General features: G+C 41.4%; 1 protein-coding gene across 4 annotated transcripts in view; it reads right to left on the bottom strand.

Annotated features, from left to right (window-relative positions):
* Positions 1 to 17,678, bottom strand: part of PLD1 (phospholipase D1) — a 173,953-nt gene extending 156,275 nt beyond the window's left edge. The window contains exon 1 of one of the 4 annotated variants that reach the window (XM_043594903.1): positions 17,561 to 17,678. In XM_043594903.1, coding sequence (XP_043450838.1) covers positions 17,561 to 17,622 — 62 coding nt within the window. In that variant the 5' untranslated portion in view covers positions 17,623 to 17,678. Of the gene's footprint in view, positions 1 to 12,342; positions 12,482 to 17,560 lie in introns of those variants that run through there. The other 3 variants (XM_043594900.1, XM_043594902.1, XM_043594901.1) reach the window with 3 other exon arrangements.
* Between the last annotated feature and the right edge of the window lie 10,297 nt (positions 17,679 to 27,975).

Raw genomic sequence — 27,975 nt, 5'->3', positions numbered from 1 at the left:
CAAAACCAGCTTGCTATGGCTCTATCAAGACCTTAATTCACCTGCATAATGGCCCACAGATATTCTAAAGGACCTATAAAGATCCCTAGGGAACTGATAATAGAGGCAAAAGCTGAATCTATAAGGGGTAGATCTACAGTCCCACTCCCTTCTAAAATTTCCAAACTTATGTCTTTAGAAGTATCTACCACGTAGCAAATAAAAACACACCAAGGCTGTGGCAAATACTGAATCGCTTATCAGGCAAAGAGTAGAGCTCTGCTGTGGGTTGATAAACCTCCAGATCTGTATACTATTACCACCTTCATTCACGATCCAGGAGGCAATTCTTATCAAGGCAACTTTATCACATTTTTGGAGTACGACACTAAAGTCAACTTAAAGTTGAGTTTAAACTTGATTTCAACTTGAGTTATTTCAACATGGTTTTCTTTTTAAGCCATACACCTTCATTTTTAGACAGAAAGTGGCTTCTATTTTTAGCCAAGAAGTACAGGACAGTAACTATCCTCTCACCAGAGGTGTGAGTTATGTTGGGCTACGAGTCAAAATCTAAAGAGGCATCTGATGGAGTTAACTTTTACTCAATATTTCTTACCTGTTTAAACAGAGTTATGAAGGTCTGATAACTCCACATTATAAAAGCCATGCACATAACTAAAAGTAGTCTTTGTAAAAGGTTTGGAGTATATTTGACTTTTTTCTTTATTCCCATTTTAAAAAAATACACTAAATCTGTTTGCCAGTGACAAATCTACACTTCCAGGGAGCACCTGGGTGGCTCAGTCAGTTAAGCGTCTGACTCTGGATTTTGGCTCAGGTCATGATCTCACAGTTTGTGGGTTCGAGCCCGTGTCAGGCTCTGTACTGGCAGTGTGGAGCCTGCTTGGTATCCTCTCTCTCTGTCTCTCTCTCTCTCTCTGTCCTTCCCCTGCTCATGCTCTCTCACTCTCAAAATAAATAAACTTAAAAAAAAAAGACAAATCTACACTTCCAGGAGCTGAGACTACACTGAAGATATCTTCTTTAGTTCTATGCTTTCTGTCATTGAAAGCTACTAGGCAGGTTCTTTTTCTTAAAACCTTCAATTATACATTCTTGACACTTTCTACTTCTCCCCGTCTTCGTCTAGAAAGAACTAGAACAACTGGATTGGATTTCTTGTTAATTAATCATCCAGATATCTCTTAGAAAGTTCGCAAGATATTCTTCCTTCAACCACAATGGAGCTATAAAAAGAAGTGTTTTTAATTCCCAACTCACTTATTCTGTTACTGTCATGATCATCCTGATTCAGAGATTTTCATCATGATTCACAGATTTTCTATAAACTGCATCAAATAACGCAGGATTTTACAAAAAACAAAAACAGAAAGATGTGAGCATGTGCAGTCAGAGGGCAAGTGAGAAGCAGAGCAAAGTTTAGCGCAGTGTGGCCCTCATGGATTCTGACTCAGGGCCAAGTCCAGAGGCCACAGAAACAGAAGCACACATATTAACTATGAAGGAGCACTGACAGGGTAGCCCGCAGGCCTGAGTCGGCCTAGGATGGGGGCTTCAGGGAGCCATGGGACCATCAAATGCATGAGTTTCCCCAAACAGAACCAAATTCCCAGGCCCGATGAGACCAGTAGTGGATTGTATTAAAAAATTACAACAATTGTGCTAAACCAACCTCATCGCCGGTAGCATTAATGAACGTACCACTCTCAGGCATACCTAAGTAAATGTTTGTAGAGCCACAAAAACATTTATATGCTTTGCTGTGGTCAACACACTAAAATATGGGGAAAGGAATGCATAGAAAGTTGTTTGCTGCCAAGGATAAATGCAGATATCTGCATTTAAGTTGAAATACACTTATAAGCACAGGCTGGGCTGCTTAGATTGACAGCTGTTTTGTGAGGAAACCCCCCCTCCCCCGGGAACTGGAGATGAGCTAACTTCACCTTCCAGGCCTTGGGCAGGAACAGGGTGAACGGTAGGGACGCACACTGCAGTCGGCAGACCTGGACCCGAGCCCTAGTTCTCCCTTCTACAGCCTGTGGCCCGTTACTCAAATTCCTTAAGCTCAGTCTCCTTACCTGTAGCCTGAAAATACCATATTTCCTTGATTCCAACATGTACTTTCTGCCCCCTTTCCCCAACACACACGCATTTTAACTTTTCCGAAATTGGCATGACTACTGGACTTGACATCTACATTCAACGTGATGGCATTTTCTTTCCTCTTTTTCCCCTGAAAAGCTGGAATTTAATTGATGGTATATTTAGCCCTTAACAGTGCCTTCAAATCAAGGAAATACAACAGTAATGCTGGCCTTAGTGTGGGGGAGATTGAGTGACATATTTAAGGCACTTTGGCACACTGCCTTCAAATATAATAACTGTCCAAAAATGGCACATGTCAATATTCCTATTTGTGGGAGCCTGGGTGGCTCAGTGGGTTCAACATCTGACTTTGGCTCAGGTCATGATCTCGCAGTTCAAGCCCCGCATTGGGCTGTCTGTGGTAAGTGCTGAGCCTGCTTCGGATCTGCGATGTCCCCTGTCTCTCTGCCCCTTCCCCGCTCATATGGGTGCATGCGCATTCTCTCTCTCTCTCTCTCTCTCTCTCTCTCTCTCAAAATAAACACTTTAAAAGATATATTGCTGTTTTTAAGATCTAATGCATTCCTAGGACACATTATCAGAAGAGCAGTATCCAGGAAAGCAGCCGATAATCCCAGCCTGCTAGTCAGCCTACAGTTGGGAGTACTACATTCAATTTGAGGACCACAGAACAAGGGTAAATCACAGACATTCAGAGAATAGGGACAAGTGTGGAGAAGAGTCTGAAAAACATGGTATGAGAAATAGTCGAAAGAATCTGAAGTTTTTAGGCTGAACAAAAATGAGAAGCCTTTCAAACCTATCAAGCCCAGTGGATGTAAGTAGATGTTTCCTCTGTGGTTCCAGGGAATGGAGCTGGCACACGAGGATGGTTACTCTAGAGAGGACTTTGTCACGTCAGCATACAGGAGGACTTCATAACACTTTGGGCTCTCTAGGACGGAAGGGGCTTGGGAAATGGAAAGCTTCCTAAAATAGGAAGTGCACCATCAGCACCTGGATGGCACCACGTCAGCACTCTCCAGAAAAGCCTCCTTCATGCTCTTAACGGCTGCACCCTGTGTCCACGTCAACTCTAGAATCCTATGCCTCAGTCTTCCTCCTCCAGACCTAGGCCAGACCTCTGGGGACCATTCAGAGCAGCAACGGCCTCCAAGGGCACGGGCTCCAGCTAGCTCCAGGGAAAAGCTAGCACAAAAGTGGCAAAAAGTTAAAGGAGAAGGTACATTCACCGGGGTGCCTGGTATCGTAACAATCCACACAGGAGGTGAAGACTCATTGTGGATAAAGAAGGCTGGCAAATCCAGACTCAGATGGCAAGAGGTAGGGCCCCAGGGTCTAGCCCTCAGAGTAGCCCTCAGAGTAGGCACTCCACAACTCCTGAGACCAGATAACACCCGCACCTCGCCTACCACATGTAGAATGTTCTAGTTAGGGCCTAATGAATCCATTTAAGACTCAGACCGGTTTTCTGAATTACAGTCACCCTTGGTGACATCCACATTCGTTCCTCCAGTGACAGGCCCTTACTGCCCCAGTTACAAATTTTTTTCTTAAATTAACCTTCTATCCATGCTTTAAGGAAAACTCCACACTCTATGAAAAACTACTATAATTTTCACATTGAAACAGAATGTTCTGTATCTTCTTATCAGCATTTACTTGAATACTGGTATTAAGTTTACTGTGAACTTTGTGATTCAACCCCACTGTCAAAGTCATAATCATTTTATCTAAAGCTCTCTGAGCAAAGGTGTGGGTAGCAGCCTTGCCCAACGCACAAGCAAGGACCATGCTTACATCAGGCAGTCAGTGGAGAATTTGACCAAGTGAAAATGAATGGCACAGGAGCCAAATGAGACCAACCTTCAGTCTGCTTCCCAAGATGATGCTACTTTGGGTCTAAGAGAAGCCACAGGCTATGGCTTTTTGGTTTTCTACCTCAGCCCTCAGGTAATCAAAGTGTACCTGCACACCCTTGATCCAAAGACATCTATCATCTGTAAAGTCAGATATAGTTAGGAATCTATAGGACGTGAGATCAAAATTCTCTCTTCTACTGTCTGGAGCAATCATCACGTGTCAGGTGCCAGGATGGAGTTTAGGAGCACAAAGGTCAACAGCTCTCTGACAGAGGCTCACGGTCTAGGGGAGGGGACAGACTTTTAAGAACTAATTCTCAGAGTGTGAAGGGTAGTGTGGTGGGAGCCTAGAGGAGGAAGTGCTCGATCTGGGGGCTGGGGAAAGTAACTGCCGGGAAGGTACAGTGGAAAGGAATCTTGAAGAACCGCTTCGGAGTTCACTGTGCTTACTGGAAAAGAAGGCACATTCCAGGAAAAAGGAATGGTTGCAGTGTGTTAGACTATGTAATCTAAAAGAACAATGGAAAAGTAACCCCGCATGTTTGAGCAAGAGAATGATAGTTACCTTCCGATATCAGGAGAACTGTCTGATTAGGTGTCTGCTTCTCCATGTAGAAGGTACTATGAAAATCGGAGCAGGGGGCACTATGATAGTACACGCTGCACTTTAATATGTATAAGAACTTTGTAAAAAAAGAACGATTAACAAGGAAACTGGTTGCCTTGAGCAGACGAGTTTACATCATAATTATATCATTTTGGAGTCAGTTTGGGTTCTAATTTGAGCTTAGCTCATGGGAAATGCTTAATAAACAGTTGCTATACACATTATGAGACAATACACTCACCTTTACACTGAGTTCCAACACCACACCGAGTTGTCATCGATGGTAATGTCTCATGTATGGGGTAGGAAGGTGGAGTAGAGAACATTCAAGGTGCCTCCCAGCCTGAAGCTCTCCTGGATTATCTCTGCCCATTTCTGATCTGGCATTATTCCCTGGCACTATTCGCCAGGAAAGATGCTACAGAAATGCCCATTGAAAACCTGCTACCTAAATGTTAGCTATCGTTACTATTATTTATTTACAGAGAGAGAGAGAGAGAGAGAGTGCGTGCATTTGTGTGCATGCAGGGGAGGGGCAGAGGGAGAAAGAATCCCAAGCAGGCTCCACGCTGTCAGGATGGAGCCCAACGCAGGGATCAATCTCACAATCCACAAGATCATGACCTGAGCCGAAATCAAGAGTTGGACACTCAACTGACTGAGCCTCCCGGGCGCCCCCATTACTATTCTTATTGTACTTTCTTCTGATATTATTTTTCACTAACTTTATCAGCTCTGGTTTTCTTTCATCCCTGTGAATATCTGTATGTGTGTTTAATGGTATGCAAATATTCTTGCAAGCCAACTCAAATGCTTAGGAGGGCATAGATGTAGTCATTAAAAAACAAAGGAAAATAGGGGCACCTGGGTGGCTCAGTCGGCTAAGCATCCAACTTCAGCTCAGGTCATGATCTCACAGTTTGTGAGTTCAAGCCCTGCATCAAGCTCTGTGCTGACAGCTCACAGCCTGGAGCCTACTTTGGATTCTCTCTCTCTCTCTCTCTCTCTCTCTCTCTCTCTCTCTCTCTGCCACCACCCCTCATGCTCTATCAAAAATGGGTAAACATAAACAAGTTTTTTTTAAAGCAAAGGAAAATAACTTTCTACAATTTATTATAAGTGACACTAATAACAATAGCTAACATCACTTAACACCTATGAAGCATCAAACTACAGTAGGCCTTTTATATGCATTATTTTAGTTAATTCTCATAAGAACCTTACAAGGGAAGTATTTATATTTTAACCCATATTTTATAGATTAAAAAAAAATAAGTCTTAGTGAAGTCAAGTGATTCACTCAAGGTCCCAACTATTAACTAGTATAACCTCACAATTTTGCAACATAGTCGACAACAATTTCATATCAACGGCTATATACTCCCACATAGTTTTTAAATCTGATTACAGAAGATTTTAATTTGAATCTGAATATAGGGAAAGAAAACACAAATAAGCCACTTAATCTAATAAACAGGTAACAACACTGAGTTCATTTTGTCTCAATCTCATGCCTCAGGACACTATTAAGAAGAAAGGGCTGGGGCTCCTGGGTGGCTCGGTCGGTTAAGCATCTGACTTCGGCTCAGGTCATGATCTCACGGTCCGTGAGTTCAAGCCCCGCGTCGGGCTCTGTGCTGACAGCTCGGAGCCTGGAGCCCGTTTCAGATTCTGTGTCTCCCTCTCTCTCTGCCCCTCCCCTGTTCATGCTCTGTCTCTCTGTCTCAAAAATAAATAAACGTTAAAAAAAAAAAAAGAAGAAGAAGAAGAAAGGGCCCCCACAGCGACCAGGTCACATTCACCTAAGCAGTCTTTGAGCATCAAATTAAAATGTCCAGCTTTCTCACATAACGTATGATTCCATTCACATGAAATATTCTGAGTGGGCAAATCTAGAGAGGCAGAAGGTAGAATATGGGTTACCTAGGGCTGGGGGAGGAAAAAACGGGAGCAAGGGAATGAGTACGAGGCCTCTTCTTGGAATGACAAAAATGTTCTAAAATTACATTATGGTGATGGTCACACAACTCTGTAAATACGCCAAAAATCATTGGGCTGTACACTTTAAAGGGGTTAACTTTGTGATATATAAATGTCAAGAAAGCTATTAGAAACTACTTTTCCAGGGTTCAGTATCAAGTGATCTCTAGTCATTCCATGTGGCTGCTGTCTTCCAGAATAAACATGAAAACCAGATGTGTAGTAAATAAGCCTTACCCAGGAACAAAATGTTCAACAATGAGGAGAATGAAGACCATGCCTATGAAGCTGGTGAGTTTTCCTTGGAAGCAGTTAACGGGCCTTCAGCCTCTTTCTCGAATGTCACTAGGTAAGTGCTGAATGGTATTAGCTTTTGATTTTTACCAAACCAGAAAAAATGGAAATATTCATTCATCATTACTAAAATGTTTTTAAGTAGACAGAATGGAGTATTAGAAATAGCAATAACTGGGGAGTCAAAAGACCTCAAAGGGCCCAAAGACTCCAACTCAACTGGAACCTTGTGGCCTCTGGGACTCAATCATTCTAGGCTTCGGTATAAAATGAGGACTCAATCATTCTAGGCTTCAGTATAAGATGAGGAGGCAAGTGTTCTCGAGACACAATGGAAATCCATGAAAGTGTCATTCCTAGACTGATGTTTCAAGTATTTAAGTGAGCTTCCTCCCATATCCCTTATTAAATAAACTCTCTACCTTAAAATTGCATTGGCTATAACCACTGACTAAAACTTTAAACCTGATAGATAAAAATCAAAAGGCAATTTCCTAAAATAATGCATAAACGTAGTGAAATAATTGTTCTCCAAAGTAAAATTATCTCGTTCTTTATAAAAATTGATCTTGCCTCATCTAACCTGTCACTCCTAATCTATTTTAATTTTTATTATAAAAACTATAATTTCTTATGAAAGGAAATCTTAGATTTACAAACTGAGGAAAATTAAAATCATTCTTAAAGCCGCCATCTTAATTAAATAGAATATGGGTGATGTTAACCTGCAATTAAATTTTGGTACATATTGTTCTCATTTTTTTCTCTTCATAAGTAGTTTTCTTTTTTTTCTTCAACTATAATGTTTAAAAATATTAATATGCAGAAAAGTATATAGAGAAGAAAATACAAACTACCAGAAAGTCTCAACTTCAAAATAATCCCTAAACCTCTATTAACTTAAGGTGACCATCATTTCTGCTATCGCCTTAAGCATAGTACAGACAGAGATACGTAGATTTTAAATAGGGCCAAGTACATAGTGCACAAATAGTTTAATTTTAAGTGTTTTAAATTAAATATCTGTCATCACTACTTGCTATTACACTTTTTTCATACCATTGCAAAATTGTAATAGTTGCATAATGGTCCATCATACAATTTTCTTCTACTGTATGTTTTGAGTACTTCCAACTTTTTATGATAATAAGTAATGTTTCCGTTAGTATTTTTGTACTTAAAATGTTTTATACTCCTACCTGGAAAATTCCAATCTATTACCCTGTTCCTTTTGTGATTTGTCTATTGGTTTTAGAATGAGAAAGTGCTTCCCCATCCAAAGATCCAAATCTTTATTGTTTGACTTCTTTTCTTTCCTTCTTTTCTCTTTAAACATAGTTCCTTAATCTATGGGCTATGTTTTCAAATACTGTTAAAGACTCCAAACTTGTGGCACTGGATGGCTCAGTTGGTTAAGCGCCCGATTTCGGCTCAGGTCATGATCTCACAGTTTGTGAGTTCAAGCTCGCGTCGGGCTCTGTGCTGACAGCTCATGCCTGGAGTCTGCTCTGCATTCTGTGTCTCCCTCTCTTTCTGCCTCTCCCCCTCTCACACTCGGTCTCTCTCTGTCTCTCTCTGTCTCTCAAAGATAAATAAACACACAAAAAAAAAGATTTTTAAAAAAAGGACTCCAAACTTGTCACACGTCTAAGTTTTAGCAAAAGCTAAAGTAAGCTATTTGCCCAACATTTTCAAATGCACATTTACGTTTTTAAAGGAAACACTTGTCTCATATTCTTGGCTTTCCACTAGGCCTCAGAAAGCCTCCAGGACGGACAAAATAACCAGAGCTTTGATTATCAGCAGGAAATCATACTGGGCAGGAATGAGGAGGACACTCACACAGGCCAAATTAAGTTAAACAATCAGAAGATCCAAGTTCCTAGCCTTAGCAGTTTTATTATTTTAGCCTTTAAAGGTCTCAGAAGTTCCAAGATGAGCTTAAGTATGTAGTCAAAAGACAATTTTCAATGCTGTGGGCTGACTCTCCATGGTCATGACTCTCCATGGTCGCCATTGGTCTCATTCACTGACCATGGGCAAACTCTGTATGTTGCCAATGGTCACCAGCAGAACAGGTGAGAAAACAGTACAAGCCCACCTCCCACCCAGTAGAGTAAGAACACAAAGGACATGCCTTACTGGTTGACAGTGAGTCAACAGAAGCATCTCTGAGTGTGAAGAGTGACACAGGTATCGGTGCTCACCTGTTTGTTTCTCATTAATAACAAATATTGGATTATAGCCCCCAGAACATAAACTTCTTGTACTAAATTTTCTTCCCACCAGAGCACTTCTCTGAGGCACAGCACTGTTAATGCTGCTATCCGCTATGACTTGGGATAAGTGACAGAATCTTCCTGGGACAGTTTCCTCAACTATAAAATGAGGATAAGGACAACTGGCCTCTTGGGGTTGTTGTGAGAAACAGAGAAGAGGCTCAGAACAGGGACTGCCCTTAGGGAATGGTTTTGGTATTAGTTGTTGTTGTTATTACTATGTTATTATTGCCACCACTACCTCTACCGTTCCTGCTAGGACCATTATTTCCACTCTACCTCCGGAAATGCCAGACTTTAGGAGTGCCTGGGTGGCTCAGTCAGTAAAGCGTCCGACTTTGGCTCAGGTCATGATCTCATGGTCCATGAGTTCGAGCCCCGCGTCCAGCTCTGTGCTGACAGCTCGGAGCCTGGAGCCTGCGTTAGACTCTGTCTCTGTCTCTGTCTCTCTCTCTCTCTCTCTGCCCCTCCCCTGCTCATACTCTGTCTTTCTCTCTCTCTCAAAAATAAACATTTAAAAATATATTAAAAAGAAAAAAAAGAAAAGAAATGCCAGACTGTAAAACTTAAATTGGGTTTTTCCAAACGAAAGAGGGAACTGGATGGAGAGGACTGTGGTCAGTCAGATCAGCCTCGGGAGTAAAATCCGCCCAGGAAGTCAGTTTTCCTGTCACTATTAAATACTGAATGTCTGGGGTGGGTGGCACCACAGTCCTCCCCACTTTCTGACACGCAAGCACAGGACTTCTGCGCATCGTCACCGTCAGTGAGCAGGGCTGAGCCAGAACCTGGGGGTTAGGCACAAGAAAGACCATGAACCCAAGGCCAGAAACCACAGACTAACACCTCCCCAAAGGGGCACCGAAAAGATCCTGACTAGGGATGGGAATGAGAGCCACCTGGGCCATGAATAGATTTATCAAGGTTCAGCAGTCAGAAAACCAACCGACTCTTGATATCACAGTTACTTCTATGTATTCGTTTCTTTCCTCTGAGTGCCTATCTTCTACCGCCAGTCGGTTCTCCCAGTGTGTGGGCCAGTTCATACTGAAATGGTTTGCCTGAGGATTTGTCTCCAACCTCGAAGCTCTGAATCGTTTTAAAAGAAAATAAGGATCACACGCTTATGCATTATCAGCTAGGTTCACAAGCCATCTGAGATTTATGAGACATCTAGAGTACTTTGAATTCCAACAAGAAAGCAGTTTGATATAAATTAATCAGCTCAGAGCTTCGCTTAAAATTAATGGTATGGAATGAGAAAAATACCCGTCTCTACTTGATTCTAGGCAAAAGGCAGAGTTGTAACAAAACCAACCTAGTCCAGCAAGATGAGAACAAGAATTATAATGCAAGTTTCAAACCTAGAATCAGGAATAAGATTTGCTTACTTTATCCTCAAATTACAGATTTCGAACACCCTACTGTATGTATGGTCTTTTTTTTCTACCCATGTTTGAAGGAAACGTAATGGATATTCTTTGGGAAAACCCTAAAATCTGGCCTTCAGGGAGTTTCTCCTATACTTTACTACATTTGTTTATTTGTGTTTCTACTCAGTGGTATTTTGTTTGGGTATCTTCTCTAGAGGAAAGGCTGTGAAGCACTTGGGAACACAGAAATTGAGATCCACCAGACACAAATGAGTTTCCTGTGAGCTTTTGAAGACTTCTATCTATGCCGACTAAACACAAGTAAGTAAGCAGTGAGCAAAATGTTCTTAACATTGTTCTTGAAAAATCACTGGGCAGCAATAATCATGCTGACAGAAGTCCTTCTTTAAATTTTAAATTCAGAGCATTTAATTATTAATAACAGTATAATAAAGAGTACATATATGCAGTAAGAGTGTATATTAAGCAAGTTACAGCAATCTGCCTTGTTGTCTTATTTTGTTTTGAAAGCTAAAATGACCCAGTGGATTTGCTGTCAAGAAAAGACCTGCAGAGGCAGGGGCAATCATTAGCTGTACAATTGTATCTTGGAGGTATAAAGTACAGTCAAATTTGTGATCCTGAAATGGCATGCAGTCATAACTGTATAACTTCAGCCTCAGCAGATATGGAAACTGTGATCCTCAAGGAAGTAGGGTCCTTAAAATTTAGCATGTCACCACAAAGATTTTTTCAAAGTTCTTTTTTCTGTCTCTCTTCTCCCTCAATTTTTTTTTTTTTTGAACAGAGGAGAACAGGGAAGAACAGATCCCTTCCAATACACTGTATTTCCCAGCGGCGGGGGGGGGGGGAAGAGCAGAAGAAAAGGGCAATAACAGGGCCATATTAGCATTATTTTAAAACACTCGCACATTACTTCCAACCAAAGCACACTTAAAGTAACATAAACACAAGAATATTTTATAGAGTGTTACAAACTTTAAAACATCATCCAATTTACTCGTGCAGAACAATTTCTTGCTGGATTGCTTTGGTGACAAATTAATTGAGGTAAAACTGCTCTCTAGGTCTTTAAGTTAATGAAATTAAAGAAGACACTCTCTTGGTACTTACGTACTGAATTTCGTGTTATTACTATTAGCAATACAAGGCACGCTCCATTTTTGCCATCAGATTTACTCCAGAAGGAGTCTCGGATCGTGAGGAATTGCTCGAGAATGAACACAGTGACAGCTATGCACTTCTACACGGTGCCCACATCAATAGTTATGTGGGTATTTTAGGAGGCATTCTAGAAAAATGTCAGACTCTTCAAAGAGAAAATGAAAACGGCATTCTGGTTCATGATAACTCTAAGTAGGCCCAAGGGAAAACTGGGCACCAGGCAATTTTGCACAACGGTGTGAGGTACGACATCGCTAGCTGGAGGGTAGCACAAGGCCACCTCATGTTCAAAAACAGTACAATCAGCCATGTATAAAAATCACACTTATGCCTAGAAGACTTAACAGGAGGGCAGAAAGAAAGGAATTCGGAAAAAGCAACTAAAAATGCTTACAAACAAGTCCAAATCTCCGGACTACAAATCCACCACATAAATGCCATTTCATTCTAGCTCCCATGTGTATATAATATTGCCAAACAACGCATATGTGATAAGGAGAATCATAACCTCCAAACCTCCACGAACTCACATCATTTTCTACAAGAACACAGCGACGGCACAAATGCTATGCTGTCATGTCATCGCCCACAGTCAGTAGAGAGAAAGTCTGACACATGCAGCAGAGAAGTTCAAAATGTTATTTACTAACCTGGTGCCCCTGTGAAAGCAGTCCCTCCATACTGCTTTACAGAAAGAATCTTTACTATGAAACTAATCTCCAAAGCAGCTGATCCAGCCCAGAGGGGAGGACTCGGACTACCCAGGGAATCCACAAACACAAGGAAAGCAGTTTGTTCGGAACTTGGCAACTTAAGTCATAGCCAAGCCCACAAAGCACTTTAGCCTATAAGCTTTAGTAATGAACTTGAAACCACTCCCCATATGTTAAATAGACACTGGGCTGCTGTGAGAAATAAAAACCACGTACACCATGAGCAAAGACTTCAGGCTTCAATTTTGAACTTGCTGCCTAAGAAAACCATAACACACAAACTTAAACAAAGAGAACCCTTACTCCCTTCTCTCTCAGACGCTGCAGTAAAGTGACTCATTCATTTTAAACAGGAGGAATGCGATCCGCTCCCCATTAGGGTCATGAGATGAAGTTCAATGGTGGTGACGGTGTAACATATAGCACTGCAATTTCACTTTGCATAAGAGGGACACATGAAGGGACCATTGCTAAGAATCAAAGTTACATACCATTTTCAAATTTTGAGGGGTAGCGTTAAATAAGCCTACTATCTCATTAATCACTAAAGTCTAAAAATCAACTTATGTTTGAGAGGAGTATGTGTTAAAAAAACCTAATTTTTTAATACAGTTAACATACAATGTCACATGAGTTTGAGGTGACCAGCACAGTGAGTGATTCAGTATTTCTGTATATTATGCTATGCTTGCCTCAAATGTAGCTACCCTCTGAGGATCATTCTAACTTATGACTCCCTCTTGGTGTCTGTAAATCTGAAAATCACTCATAATTCAGTTTTACCATCTATATTTAGGTTATGTTTACAAGATAAAAGATTTTTTGCTCATATTATAGTTCTTTACAGTTTAAAATGGAACTGAATAGGACTCGCTAGGTTTCAAACAAAGAAATGTGAACTCATTTCTCATTCTAGAAAAGTACAATTGATAATTTCCTAAAGGCATTTCTATCTCCAAACAGTCCATAAAGTTCCAGTATATTGCTGAAGAAATAATGAAAATCCACACTCCGCTTTTTAACACGACGTGTTCACAGTACCGTATACATAGTTTACCCCTAGTTTTCAACTCCAAGAACCGTGTCAGTTGTAATGGCTTACTTCACGACTTCACCTTGATTTAAAAAAAAAAAAAAAAAAAAGACCTATTTCACGGTCAAGATTCTCTAATTCTATTGTTTCTTCTAAGACATAACATCGGACCAAATATTCCAAGGAACACTGGATTCATTTCCTGCCAAACAGATTTATATAGGTATTGCTGGTAAAATCAAGTTTCTCAAAAACCGGTGCAACAGAAGACGTTAGCACATAAGCACAAGATCAGGCATGAAAAACCTGGAGACCCCCAGAGACCTCACACGTGCCCCACCTGCTTCCCCCACCCACTCCCAGGTGAGCTCAATGGTTTCTCCTGGGGTCACTTTAGAATGAGGGGATCAAGACAATCACCTCCATGAGAAAACTGGCCTCTAGATATGCGGCCCTTGCCTTAAGAAGGAGCCAGAACCCCACCTGGTGGCAAAACCAAGAAAAGGCTGGAACAATTAAGTTTCAGGGGAAATACAACTTTGATGCTGGAAGAAAACACAATAAAAGCAGAAGACGATCTGTTATAAGGGTGCATTAATGTCACATACAATATAAGTGTGTGGTGAGGTTCAAGGAAAGTTTGTCCCCCCTACAAGAGCAGAATATTTCTTGAAGATATGAAAATGCTCATGCAAAAAAGAAAAAAAGTGATTACACTCAAAACCATCTCTTCGGTAGTTCTGGTTTGCAAATATATACAATGATTTACATTCCCAGAAAAATCCTCTGATAAATAATGCTGATCCCTCCTTTACCCAAAAATCTGCAAGTAAAATGCCAGTCAACGTAATCTCTGAAATGGAATAAATATGGATAAACCCCCAACTTAACCAGCTAAGTACTGGTGGGACAGTGTCCATCACTGTGTTAAAAGGCTATATCCCTAAGATTTTTCCTGTCAAAAGTATTTCCTTTTGTCTCATACAAATTATTTCTGCCAAAAATCCATGTACAATATCAACGTCAATGGAGATGAAGAAAAAATACTTGGTTTCAAATTGCACTAGAGTAAAAACCCAGAAAAAACAGTATAGTAGGATGTGACTTTTTTAAATTTTTTATTTTATTTTAGGGAGAGAGAAAGTGCATGAGCAAGGGAGAGGAGGAGAAGAAGAGGAAGAGAGAGAACCTCGATGCCACGACCCCTGGGATCATGACCTGAGCCAAAATCAAGGGTAGGACACTCAACCAACTGAGCCACCCAGGCACCCCAAGCAGGATGTGACTTCTTAATAAGCCCAAGCTACATCACTGAAACTGAAGCTAATAGCTAATATTTAAGTTCTTGCTATAAGGTAGGCATGGTTCTAAACTGCTCTACAAGTATTAACTCATTTAAATCTCACCACTGTTTTTTTTCCCCCCCACCACTATCTTATAATACCAGCCTTACAGATGAGAAAACCAAGGCACCTAAAGGGTAAGTACCTTGCCCTTGGTGGAGCTGGGATTAGAACCCAAGCAGTCTGGCTCTGAAGTAAGTGTTCCTAACCACGTACTTGAATCATTCTGTCCTTCTAGGTGCATACCACTTGGGAAACCCTGCCAGACTCTGGTCAGACACAAGGGAGGGGGAGTTGGGAGAGGAGAAATGCTCTGTAGACAGTCCTCATGATGGTGTAGACCAGGCAAGGCTTTGCAGGGAAGCAGCCACAGAGCTGAAAACAGAAGGCCACATGGCAGGTAAGGGATCCCCAGGCAGAGAGCACCCATTCAGCCTTCCAAAGAAAAGGGCGAAATGGTGAACAGGCCATTGAAGGGACCACAGGGAGCAGAAGAAAATGCTGCAAGAGAGGCAGGAGCCCTCTGATGTCATATCACAGAGGCTAAGAGACATCAAAAGAGTTTAAACCAGAGGGCGCCTGGGTGGTTCAGTCCATTAAGCTTTGACTTCATCTCAGGTAAGGATCTCGCTGGTCTTGAGTTCAAGCCCTACAACAGGCTCTCTGCTGCCCCACGTTGGGCTCTCTGCTGTCAGTGTGGAGCCCACTTTGGAACCTCTGTCTCCCTCTCTCTGCCCCTCCTCTGGACCCATGTGTTTGGACGTGCACTCTCTCTCTCAAAATAAACAAATATATAAACTTAAAAAAAAAATTCTTAGAAAAAAAAGAGAGAAAGAGAGAGAGGTTCAATGGTAAAATGACCAGATGTGTGCACTGGAAAGACAAAGTAAGGATCGAGGCCTTTTGGAGTGGGTGGGTGGGGTAGAAATTAAGACATTCCGAGTAGAAGGAAGGGCAGACCAGTGCTTTCAAATGTAAAAGTTTACACTTTCCCAAGCTTCCCCAAGGACGCTGGGTCAGTAACGCAGGCAGCAGTGTCACTTGCTAGTTAGTTCCCTTGCTCAAGCCGGGTTTGGAGCCTGAGTCAGGTGCAGGTTGTTGAGGCCATCTGCAGAGCTGGGAACACGGGAGGAGGAGCAGAGGGGCACGGAAGGGCCCAGGAGTTGGGACTCTGGAGGCCGAGTGGGAGGTCCCTCGGGCCATCCAGGGTGGATGTGCAGGAGATACAGGTCTGGAGCTCCAGTCCCCTGCCTGGATAGAGGTGCACATCTAGTAGGCACTGCAGAGAAAGGATGGCTGCAGCTGGAGGGCAGCAACAGGGGGTCTGCCCCAAGAGCACCAGCCACAAGAGTAAAGGGTAAAGGATTTGGGTTTTTTTTATTTATTTTTTTAAGTTTTTATGTATTTTTGAGACAGGGAGAGACAGAGCATGAACAGGGGAGGGTCAGAGAGAGGGAGACACAGAATCCAAAACAGGCTCCAGGCTCTGAGCTGTCAGCACAGAGCCCGAAGCGGGGATCGAACTCACGGACCGCGAGATCATGACCTGAGCCGAAGTTGGCCGCTCAACCCAGGCACCCCAAGGGTTTTTTTTTTAATGTTTATTTTTGAGAGGCAGTGGCGAGGAGGGCAGAGAGGGGGACAGAGGATCTGAAGCAGGCTCTATGCTGACAGCAAAAGTCCAATGTGGGGCTTGAACTCAGGAACCACGAGATCATGACTTGAGCCGAAGTCAGACGCTTAACCAACTGAGCCACCCAGGCGCCCCAAGGGTAAAGTCTAAGGCAAGGTGTTTCGGAGGATCTCGACCAGAATTCAAAATGTGAGTGGGAGAAAATTTTCATTTTAGTTTTTACGAACCTCCAACTGAAACTGAGGGTTTCCTTCTTTTACAAATGCAGGCAACAATCCATGCTAAAATTAGCCATACTGGTAACTTATCACAAGTAGAAATCAAAAGATATCTACATATCACATTACGGTTATTACAAGTACCTCAAAGTAACATTTCCACCCATCTCTACTTCCAAATGACAGTAGTTCCCAGACCTGCCACTAGTTCTTGGTGTGGAATGCATTAATAAAGGATGTATGTAACAATACCACATATCTTTTGCTCTACAGATAACTGTATATCATATCATTGGCTTCCTTTGTAATCCCGTGCATTTGAATTTTAAGCATTTAAGTTTAGACATTTGAGTTACGCATTAAACATTATTCTGAAAAGGGATACATTAACTTCACTAGAATGCCAAAGGTGTCCCGTAGGGCGCGCGCGCGCACACACACACACACACACACACACACACAGAAGTAAAGAACCTCTATCCGATTTAAGGAGGAAAAGAAAAAAACCACAGGAAGATATTTCAAAAAGGAATTCAGAAAAGGGGGGACATGGTATGAGATGACCCAGGATTCAACCCAGGACCTCTGACTTGTGTTCTTTCCTCCACCAACTGCACACCCTAAAAATAGTCATCCCTTCATTTGTGTCAGCAAAGTGCTTTCACATTTATCAGCTCAGTAGCTCGTCACAAAGACCCAGAGTAGGAAAAGTCTACCCCAACTGCCTGAAACTTCAGAGAGGCCGCAGCCCAGGAAGACACCACTCCCGGGCAGGGTGGGCGTGGGGGTGTGGGGAGGACTTGGCATCCGCCACCTGCTCTATGGGGCTGCAGCCCTGAGCACAGAAGAGTACATGAGAGTCCATCCCTTGTATCAAATCAGCTAGAATCCGATCCAGAGAGGAAGGAATAGCGAGTACAGAGCTTACTGAGTGCATCCTGCTTCTCTCCAGGCTTCCATCTGCAGGCAAGGGTAACAACTGATTTGCATTCTTTGCTCAAAGCTCTTTCGTTTAGTTCTGATTGGCGATCCAGGGTGAGTTACAAAATTTACAGTATTTCAACTGTTCAATTTTCCTTTGGCTATAACCAGAACAGAAGCCTGTACTTAAGCAATTAGTCTGAAATTAGATAGACAAGCCGAAACAATACCCTCTCTGTTCCCTCCTCACTGTGCCCACTAACTGGCGTTCATTATTTAATCTGTGACGCGTGTTGCCAGGGCTGCATTTAACAACATCGCTTTTTGTCTTCACATCCACTCCCTACTCTGCAACATCTGTCGTGGCTCATGTCTATATTTTATTTATTTTCCTTCTTTTACTTTTATAGGGTCATTTTCTTAACTGCCACAAATTGCTTTATAATATATTCTAACCCCCCAAAAGGTAACAACATTTTGTAACTTGGTAATAAGAAGAAACTTAAGGTGTCGGTACACCCTTTTACATTACTGCAATTTACACAAAATTGTATCATTAATATTTTATGATATATTTAATCTCATGGTTGACTAAATAACCTATCTTTATTTTTTAATAACCTGATCAATTCACAGAATACTTGGCCCCTTCTCATACAATGTATGCATTTCCTTTTTGAACGTGGCTTTGGGGCACCTGGATGGCTCAGTTGGTTGGGCGTCCGACTGTGGCTCAGGTCATGATCTCACAGTCTGTGAGTTCGAGCCCCTGCGTCAGGCTCTGTGCTGTCAGTTCAGAGCCTGGAGCCTGCTTCGGATTCTGTGTCTCCCTCTCTCTCTCCCCCTCCCCCACTCACGCTCTGTCTCTATCAAAAAATGAATAAACGTTAAAAAAAATTTTTTTAGAATATGGCTTTATATGACCAATATAGTATGGTCTTCTGAAAAACAAGTTATTTCTTAACATGCGTGTTAAAAAAAAATTATTATGGGGAGCCTGGGTGGCTCAGTCAGCTAAGTGTCTGACTTCAGCTCAGGTCATGATCTCGCGGTCCGGGAGTTCAAGCCCCATGTCGGGTTCTGTGCTGACAGCTCAGAGCCTGGAGCCTCCTTCAGGTTCTGTGTCTCTTCTCTTTGCCCCTCTCCTGCTTGCACTCTGTCTCTCTCTCTCTCTCTCTCTCTCTCTCTCAAAAATAAACCACATTTAGGGGCACCTGAGTGGCGCAGTCGGTTAAGCATCTGACTTCAGCCAGGTCACAATCTCACGGTCCGTGAGTTCGAGCCCCGCATCGGGCTCTGGGCTGATGGCTCAGAGCCTGGAGCCTGTTTCCGATTCTGTGTCTCCCTCTCTCTCTGCCCCTCCCCCGTTCATGCTCTGTCTCTCTCTGTCCCAAAAATAAATAAACGTTGAAAAAAATAAACAACATTTTAAAAAACATAAATTATTATATTTATTAATGGGCCTTTAATTTCTAAGTTCCCTATTCTTTCTTTCTTCAATAAGGAGCCATAGTAAAAATGATCACTTGCCTTCTACTCCCATCACCTAAGAACTAGAATGGGAATTCTTGTGAGTAAAAAAGAAAGTTCAAAATTGGTTTCCAGACCCTGGAAAGGAAGAATGGAGCCCTCCTGCTGCTGCTGCCTGCCCATGGCACATGGAGTCAGCACAGCCATCCACTGTGAGTGCCCTGGAGGGTAACTCCCTGGCCACCTCCCCTGCAGGGGAAGGAAGGACTGAATCTGGCAGCAACAAGCCCCTGATAGGTTACCTTCTTTCCTAACCACCCAGAAGCACTTCCTGCCTAGCTTGCCCAATCTACGGAAGGATTCCTGTGTGGTGGCACTTCCTGTAGCCTCAAGCCACTTACTTCTGTTCCTACCCTATTTTCTTCACATTGCTCTCAAACAGCTTCTTCATTAGACATCTTCCACCAGTCCCAATGGCTTATTCAATTTTTCCAACCCCCTAAGTTCTTCCTCCCCTTTGGGTTTGTGCCATTGCCCCCATCTGTGATGCCCTTCCCTTGACGACCAGTAAAAGATTAAAATCCTCCCCAGCTTTTCCTGGGGCAGCCCAAACCCACATCCTCCCCAAAGCCTTCTCAGATCCACCTGGCTTAGGAAAAAAACATTTTTTATTTACTACACCTAGAACAATCAGCAGCAAGTGCATTAGGAAACTAGTCATACCTGATGGCTTTTCTATTATTGTCTGGTTTGGTTATTTAAATATCCTATGGCATTTAGCGTTTCATGTAGTTATATCTATCTCCTCCAACTAAGTGATCAATAACTGGATCATAGATTATACCTCTAAAATCAACCATTGTAAAAAGCATATGCCAGGGAAATTAATACTACCTTATATGGCATTCATATTTCTGTGTTGTTTTATGAGACTTAAATCATTCATATTATTAAATAGTAATTATAATAACAGCCAACACTATCTTACTACACCCAATATTTTACTGCCCTATGAGGTAGGTACCATTACTTTCCCATTTCTCAGAAGAGAACGGGACCAGCAAGGTTAACTTGCCCACAATCATCCATCTAGCAAATATTTATGGAGCACCTATTATATGACAGGCATGGCTAAGAGCATTAACAATTCCAAGCATAAATTCCTTATCCTCAGGGAGCTTGTATTCTATTAGGAGAGAAAGACTATCAACAATTAAATATCAAACCAGATAACGCCCTTAGGTAGGGTAGTCAGAAAAAACCTCTCTGGTGAAATGATACTTAAGCAGAGATCTGAATGGAGTAAGGTAATAAGCCAGGTAATTATCTGAGAGAAAAATTCCAGGCAGAAGAAACAGAAATAGCAGAGGCCCTGAACAAAATAAGCTTGGAGTGTTCAAGAACAGAAAGGCCAGTGTAGTCAGAGTGCTGTGAAAGAAAGAGCAACAGAAGAGAATGAAGTCAGAGAGAAAACAGGGAGGTCTGATCACATAAGTCTCTGTAAACCGTTGCACAATTTTTCCCCCTAAATACAATGGGAAGCCCTGAAAGTTTCAGGGGACTGAAGCCATCAGGGGAATGAAATGCTGTGACATTTTAAGATTTTTTTTAATGTTTTATTTATTTTTGAGACAGAGAGAGAGAGAGGGGATGAACGGGGGAGGGTCAGAGAGAGGGAGACACAGAATCTGAAACAGGCTCCAGGCTCTGAGCTGTCAGCCCAGAGCCCGATGCGGGGCTTGAACTCACGGACCGCGAGATCATGACCTGAGCCGAAGTCAGCCGCTTAACCGACTGAGCCACCCAGGCGCCCCAACACTGTGACATTTTAAAACTCCAGTTGTGTGGCTAACGAACAGACTGGGACAAAGACTACTTAGGAGAATCCTACAGTAAGCCAGGTGAGAGATGTTGGTGGCTTGGACTAGAAGGACAGCCACACAGAGAGATCTAAGGTATATTGTGAAGATAGAACCAAGAGCATTTTCTGGTGTGGGTTGCCGGTCTTCTGTGTGGGGTGTAAAAGAAAAAGAGGTGTCCAGGAAAACTATAAGATTGGCATCTAAGCAACAGGGAGAAAAGCCCATTGTTGAGCTGGCAGCACAGTGGATAATAGAGAGTAAGGAGGAACAATACATTTCAGAGGCAAATTAAGAGCTCCATTATGCATAGATTAAGTTTGTTTGATATACCTTTTAGATGCCCAAATGAGGATAAGTAAGAAACTGTATATGTAACTCTGGGGTTTGCATCTATAAGTCTGCGATTCTGAACTGAGATATAAAATTGGGAGTCAGTTGGCTTTAAATAACATATTTATACCATTTAACTGAGAATGGATAAAGCATAGAAGTCTAAGGACTGAGGCTCAGGCCCTTTAACATCTAAATGTTTGGAAGAAGAGAAGGATACAGCAAAGGAGGCCAAAAAGGGGCAGATAGTTAGATGGGAAGAAAATCAGGAAAGCTTGAGGAACAGAAGCCAGGTGAACAAAATGCTTCAAGAACAGGATGATCAATTATGTCAAAGGCAGCTGAGAAATGAAGAAAGAGGATGCCTGAACTTGCCATTGGATACAGCAGCATGGAGGTCACTGGTGACTAGACAAGAGTGGTTTCAGGGGAACGGGGCCCCAAAAGCCAAATGGAGTGAGTTCAAATGAGAATGTGGCTATAAGACCTTGCTGAGAGGAATTAAAGATCTAAATAAGTGGATATACCATGTTCATGGATTTTAAAATTAAATATTATTGTCAGTTCTTCACAAACTTATCTAATAGATTCAACAATCCCAATCACAAACATCTCACTGGACTTTTCTGTAGAAATTGACAAGCGAATTCTAAAATATGTATAGAAAAGCAAATGACCTAGACTAGGCAAAGCAATCATAAAAAATAAGACCAAAATTGGAGGGCCTAAATTACCTGACTTTAAGACTTTGACAAGTGAGTCTACAATAATCAAGACAGTGTGATACTCACATGGGATTAGCAAATAGACCAATGAGACAGAACAGAGAGCTCAGTAACAGATCCACACGTACAAGGGCATTTGAACTTTCACCAATCAACAGAGAAATCCAATAGAAAAAGAAAGAATTTATAACAAATGATGCTAAAACAACTAAATACCTGCATGACAAAAATAGATAAATCTCAGCTCCAACCTCACACCACATACAAAAAATTAATTTCATATGGATTACTGCCCTAAATGTTAAAGCTAAAACTATAAAGCTTTTAGATATGACACAGAAAGCAATAAACACAAAAGGAGAAAAATTAGACTTCATCCAAGTTAAAAATTCCTATTCATCAAAAAGACACCAGTAAGAAAATGAATAGGTAAATCACAGGCTGGAAGAAAATATATGCAAATCATATATCTGAAAAAGGACTACAATTCAATAAAAAGAGAGCTAAATATTTGATGGGACATTTCACAGAGGAAGATAAACTAATGATTAGTAAGCACATGAAAGAGTGCTTAATGTTAATATTCATCAAAGAAATTTAAATAAAAAGTACAATGAAATATCACTATATATATATGTATATATATATATATATATATATATATATATATATATATATATACATATACATGCCCCAGAATGGACAAAATCAAATGCTGGCAAGAATGTAGAACAATCAATTCTCATATACTGTTTATCTGAGTGTAAAACAATACAACCATTTTAGAAAAAGTTCTGGCAGTTTCTTATAGAACTAAACATATATATATATATATATATATATATATATATATATATATATATTATACATACACCCATACACCCATAACTCAATAATTTCAGGCCTAAGTGTTTAGTCAAGAGAAAAGAAAACACATACCCACAAAGGACTTTTGTGTTTGTTCATGGCAAGTTTATTCATAATAACCTGAACTGGAAAAAGCTCAGATGTCCATCAATAAGAAAATGAGAAACAGGGACGCCTGGGTGGCTCAGCCAGTTGAGCATCTGATTTCAGCTCAGGTCATCATCTCATGGTCCATGGGTTCAAGCTCCATGTCAGGCTCTGTGCTGACAGCTCAGAGCCTGGAGCCTGCTTCAGATTCTGTGTCTCCCTCTCTCTCTGCCTCTTCCTCAATCACACTCTCTCTTTCTCTTTCTCTCTCAAAAATAAATAAACAAACAAAAATTTTAAAGGAGTTGGTATGATTTTTCATCTCAACAAACTATGAGAGAAAAATCTATTCTCCTATGTCTTAACACATCCCTTCTGGTCTTATATTTCCCAATCCTAAAGAGAATGACTTATTACTTAAATACCACATTAGAAGGATCTGAAGAACCTAAACTTGAAGTCATTCCTTCAAAAGAATTTTTTTTTGAAAAAACATTTAAGTATTAAGTCACCTCACTCTCAAGGAAAAAAAAAATGCTGTCACTGTTTCAGGCATTCAGAATTTTAATGATTTTTTAACATGTATTTATTTTTGAGAGAGAGAGAGACAGAGAGAGATAGAACATGAGCCGGGTAGGGGCAGAGAGAGAGGGAGACAGAGGATCTGAAGCAGGCTCTGTGCTAAGAGCAGAGCCCAATGTAGGATTCCACCTCACAAATCACAAGATCATGACCAGAGCTGAAGTAGAATGCTTAACTAACTGAGCCACCCAGGCACCCCCAGGCATTCAGAATTTTGGATGGACTACTAATTGGGTATTTTAGAAACTGTTTTAAGACACCACACACTCACTGGCATTTAAGCTCTACATGAAAAAGTCCAGATTCCCCAGCCCGGCCTTCTATTCAAGTCCAGGCCTTTACCACCCCCTGCACAAACATCATGTTCCAGGCATGTGACTGCCCCCTTCCTCCTACAAGACCCCTCCTGCCTCACCTCTGATCTTCTGCTCCTGCCGTTCCCTCCACCTGGGCCATCCCTTCCACTTGCCCAGTCTCTGCCTATGCACATCCTCTTATCCATCCATCAGGTTCCATCTCAAACACAGACTCCAAGCCAAACAGTGACCACAGTCCTCTGGAACTGCCAAAACTCTGCATCTGCACCTCTTAAGATGGCTATCCAGTTGTAGCTGGTATAGCTGTTGGGTACCCATAGAATCTCCCTTCTGACACAGAATCATCTACTATTTCAATCTGGAACTCTTCACGATTTATCTTTGTATTGGACTCCGAATGCTTCCCACAGTGCCTGGCATAATACCTAATCAATAAACAGCTGTTGACAATACAAGTATACATTTCAGAGGGACTAATAAGGGAAAGTTCAACACAATGGTGGGTGTGCCTATTTTTAAGCTCAGCATTCTGTGTCCAGTAGTAAGTTAATACACTTAGAGATCCAGATTTTTTAATCGTGGGCTACTGCCAAATTATCCTTCAAAAAGTTTACCCCAACCGAAATGCCCATGATGAGGTTCCAACAATTTATGTACGTGCCTTACCTATACAACAGCACTGTCCATCAGATATACAGTGTGGGTCACAGATGTGAACCTGGGTGGCTCGGTGAGATTAAGCCCTGCATTGGGCTCCGTGCTGACAGCATGGTGCCTGCTTGGGATTCTCTCTCTCCCTCTCTCTGCCCGCTCTTGCACTCATGTTCTCGCTCTCTCTCTCAAAAGAAACAAACAGTTTTTAAAAAGTAAAAATAAACAAGTGAAAATAATTTCATGACATTTTATTAACCTAATTTATATCCAATATACTATGTAATTTCAACATATGATCAATACAAAAATTATTAAGGACATATTTTACATTTCTTTTGTGCTCAATTTTAGAAACCCAGTGTACATTTTACACTTAGAACACACCTCAGCTTGGATTGGCCACATTTCCAGTGCTTGATAGCCACACATATCCTTATCAAACTAGACAACACAGGTCTAGAATGTCCTTGAGGACAGAGGCTGCTTCCTTCAACCCTACACATTCCACAGTGATTTAAGTGCCACAAGCATGCTAAAATCAAATGTGGAAAAGCACCAAGCACAATGCTTGCTGCATAGAAAGGGTTCAACAGCGTTTCCCTTTCCTTTACATGCAACAGACACTCAAATGCTTCTGAGATTGAGCTTCCAACGTGGAAATGGTGCTTCAGGATTAAGGCCATCAAGCTCTCTTTGCTCTGCCCTTGTGACACTTGTAACCTTAATGTGGCTTCAGGGCATGTGTTCCTAATATAAGAATATTCTAGCTACCAATAAACGATCCCAACTACACAGAAATAATAATTTCTTAAATAAATAAAATAGTATCCTGGTCTTCATCAGTCCCAGTGAGTTTGATTTCCAGCAGATATGCAGGGTTCATTCACCCCTGGCTGAATTAATGATAGTGCATTTCGGAAGCTGCAGAGCTAAAGAAAAGATTCAGGAAGTGAGAACCAGGCTGGAGCCAATCTCAAACGGCTGGTCAGACCGACCCTCCATTACTGGGTCGGGGATTTATAAAGCAACTGAGCCACAGAAGCCATTACTTGGACCTTGAATTCTCAAGGAATTAGAATAGAGCAAAGAAGTAAAAACGCTAAAAATGCTTAACATAATTAATTATTATTTAAGAATTCAAAAGGCATTTCAGAATCTCTTATGCCTCAAAACATTATAATCGTAAATTTATGTTTGATGGTACCATAAAAATTATGATTTAAACATTCGTGTTGTTTGAGCTTCTGTGATTTTGATTACATACTCAAATGCATATATTATATATATATATATATATATATATATATCTGATATATCTATCAGATATATATATATATCTGAAATCACATATATATGATATAGGTATATATATCTATATCTATATCACATATATAATAGCTCAACCTGACAAAATTTCAACTGGAATAGGTAACATGGGAATTTCTCTACCAATTCTGGTCTCCCATGCAAATATTCTAGCCAGGCAAATATATCTTACAATACATGCATTGCCTTATGGTTATGTCTCCTGCTAATTAAACCCTTTATTAATAAGTTATCATTGCCTTAAATCTTCCATTCTCTGTCCATCCATTCTTTGTTCCTTATACATTCACCCAAGGCATCCATCTAGCCCTTCACTGAACAAGCAGTCATGGAATGCACATCCCCAGTACACCACAGAGAGTAAGAAAATGTGGTCTTGGCCCCAGGGAAGCTCACAGTCGAATTCTCACAGCTCATTCTGCTTTTCCACTGCTAGTCTCTCTCTGAGATGCCCAAGGCTGCAGGTCTGTGCAGAAGTACCTACTAACAGGAACCTGGCTAAGGTTTTACGGACTCTGTATACAGTAAACTAGGCTGTCTGGTGAATTTCCTTCCTTAGACTATGGTCATCTGTGTTCAACACAGACTGACTTTCCAAATTAGATATGTTGAAACGGCCTATCTGCACTGAGTATTTTTACCCTTTTTTCTTAAGATCAAATGACTTTCTGTTGGCAATTCCTGCTGGGTTTTTTTTTTTTCCATTAAATAAATACCTGGGTGCCCCCAAGTGGCTGATGCTTCTCTCACACTGTAAGAACTGAGGACGAAATGCAGCAACCAAGAAAAACTTCACAACCATAATATTAACCTAAGTGAGAAGGGGATGAATTTAATAAGCACCAGGAAAGGAACCTAAAGTCTATTTGCATACTATAATGTATCTGATGTCAACATGCCCAGAAAAAAAAAATTAAGGATATTTTTCCCTTTTCAATGTTCATGGTAGGGTCTTCATGGATGTGGTGGTTGACGTTCACGGTACGGTGTGTATTTCAGGGAGGGGGCAGTGGTGTTTCCAGTATAAACCGCACAAGCTGATACAGGGTGAGGGCAGACTCTTCCTATGAGGCAGCAAATTCACTGGGCCTGAATTTTGATTTGGGAAAAGGGAATACCTTTTCTTTCATTATCGAATGAAATTCCGATAATACAAGAACAAATTTGGACTAAAAAAAGAGAAAACAATTTTTTTAATTATTATCACTGCCAGCCTGAAGAACAAAAGGAACCTTTGTGTTTGTGAGTGCGCCTGCGTTTTCTCTGTGTGAGGACTAAAAGAAGGATGCCGATGGGTGATAGACATAAACAGGATTATCAGTTTACCAACTGCTGAGAAACCAGGTCAGGCCCACAGGCTGACAACACCAGGGAGGTGGCACGGATGAACTTTCCCTTAATGCACAGGAGGCTCTGATCACTCATACAGCTGAATCCATTCAGTCAAGAAACCAAACAGCTTGCCTCTGCTTTTCTAACTTCCCAAATAAGAACAAAACCCGGCAGACACAAACAACATAGCAACAAACAGAACAAAACAACAAACTTTGATTACACATTCTTTGAATGGTTCTAAAAAAACTTTTCATGTCTCCTGAACACTGACCCGGGAAAGTACCATCAAAATGAGGATGAAACTCAGTTCAGTCCTAGACAAAAATAGCTTTGACACATTTGCTGATCTGTGGTTCTCCACATACACAAAAACACATCACCTCCGAGGACGCTCCCACTTTCTAGAGTTCTATTTATATACTTCTATTGCCAAGTCCAAGGTTCTGTCTGCACTTAAATTCTCTGTGGCCATTTATAGAGGTTGGTTTGCATCCATTAGTAAGACTGCTTATTTGAATTTTATTTCTTCCATCCAGTATCTACTGAATAGCTGCTCTCTGTTATGCACTTTGCTAGGCACTGGGGATTCAAAAATGAGTAAGACAGACACTGTCCTCAAAACCTGGCAAACTCATGAAGGAGGCTGCCTATGGGGCCCAACAACAAAAGTATGCTGTGCACCCACAAAGCTGTGCATGAAAGGGCTGTGTGAACAACAGAGGGGGGCAGAAGTGATCCAGCATGCAGGAAAAATGGGTGGTCAGGGAAGACTCCAGGAAAGCATGGGATATTTTTATCTGTAAGTGGACAAGGGAGGAAGGGCATCTTATTCAAAGAGCCCTAAGGCTAGAGAGCACATGGCATGGT

Source organism: Prionailurus bengalensis, chromosome C2 (genome assembly GCF_016509475.1).
Source record: "Prionailurus bengalensis isolate Pbe53 chromosome C2, Fcat_Pben_1.1_paternal_pri, whole genome shotgun sequence".
NCBI lineage: Eukaryota > Metazoa > Chordata > Mammalia > Carnivora > Felidae > Prionailurus > Prionailurus bengalensis.
This window is presented reverse-complemented; position numbering and strand designations above follow the sequence as displayed.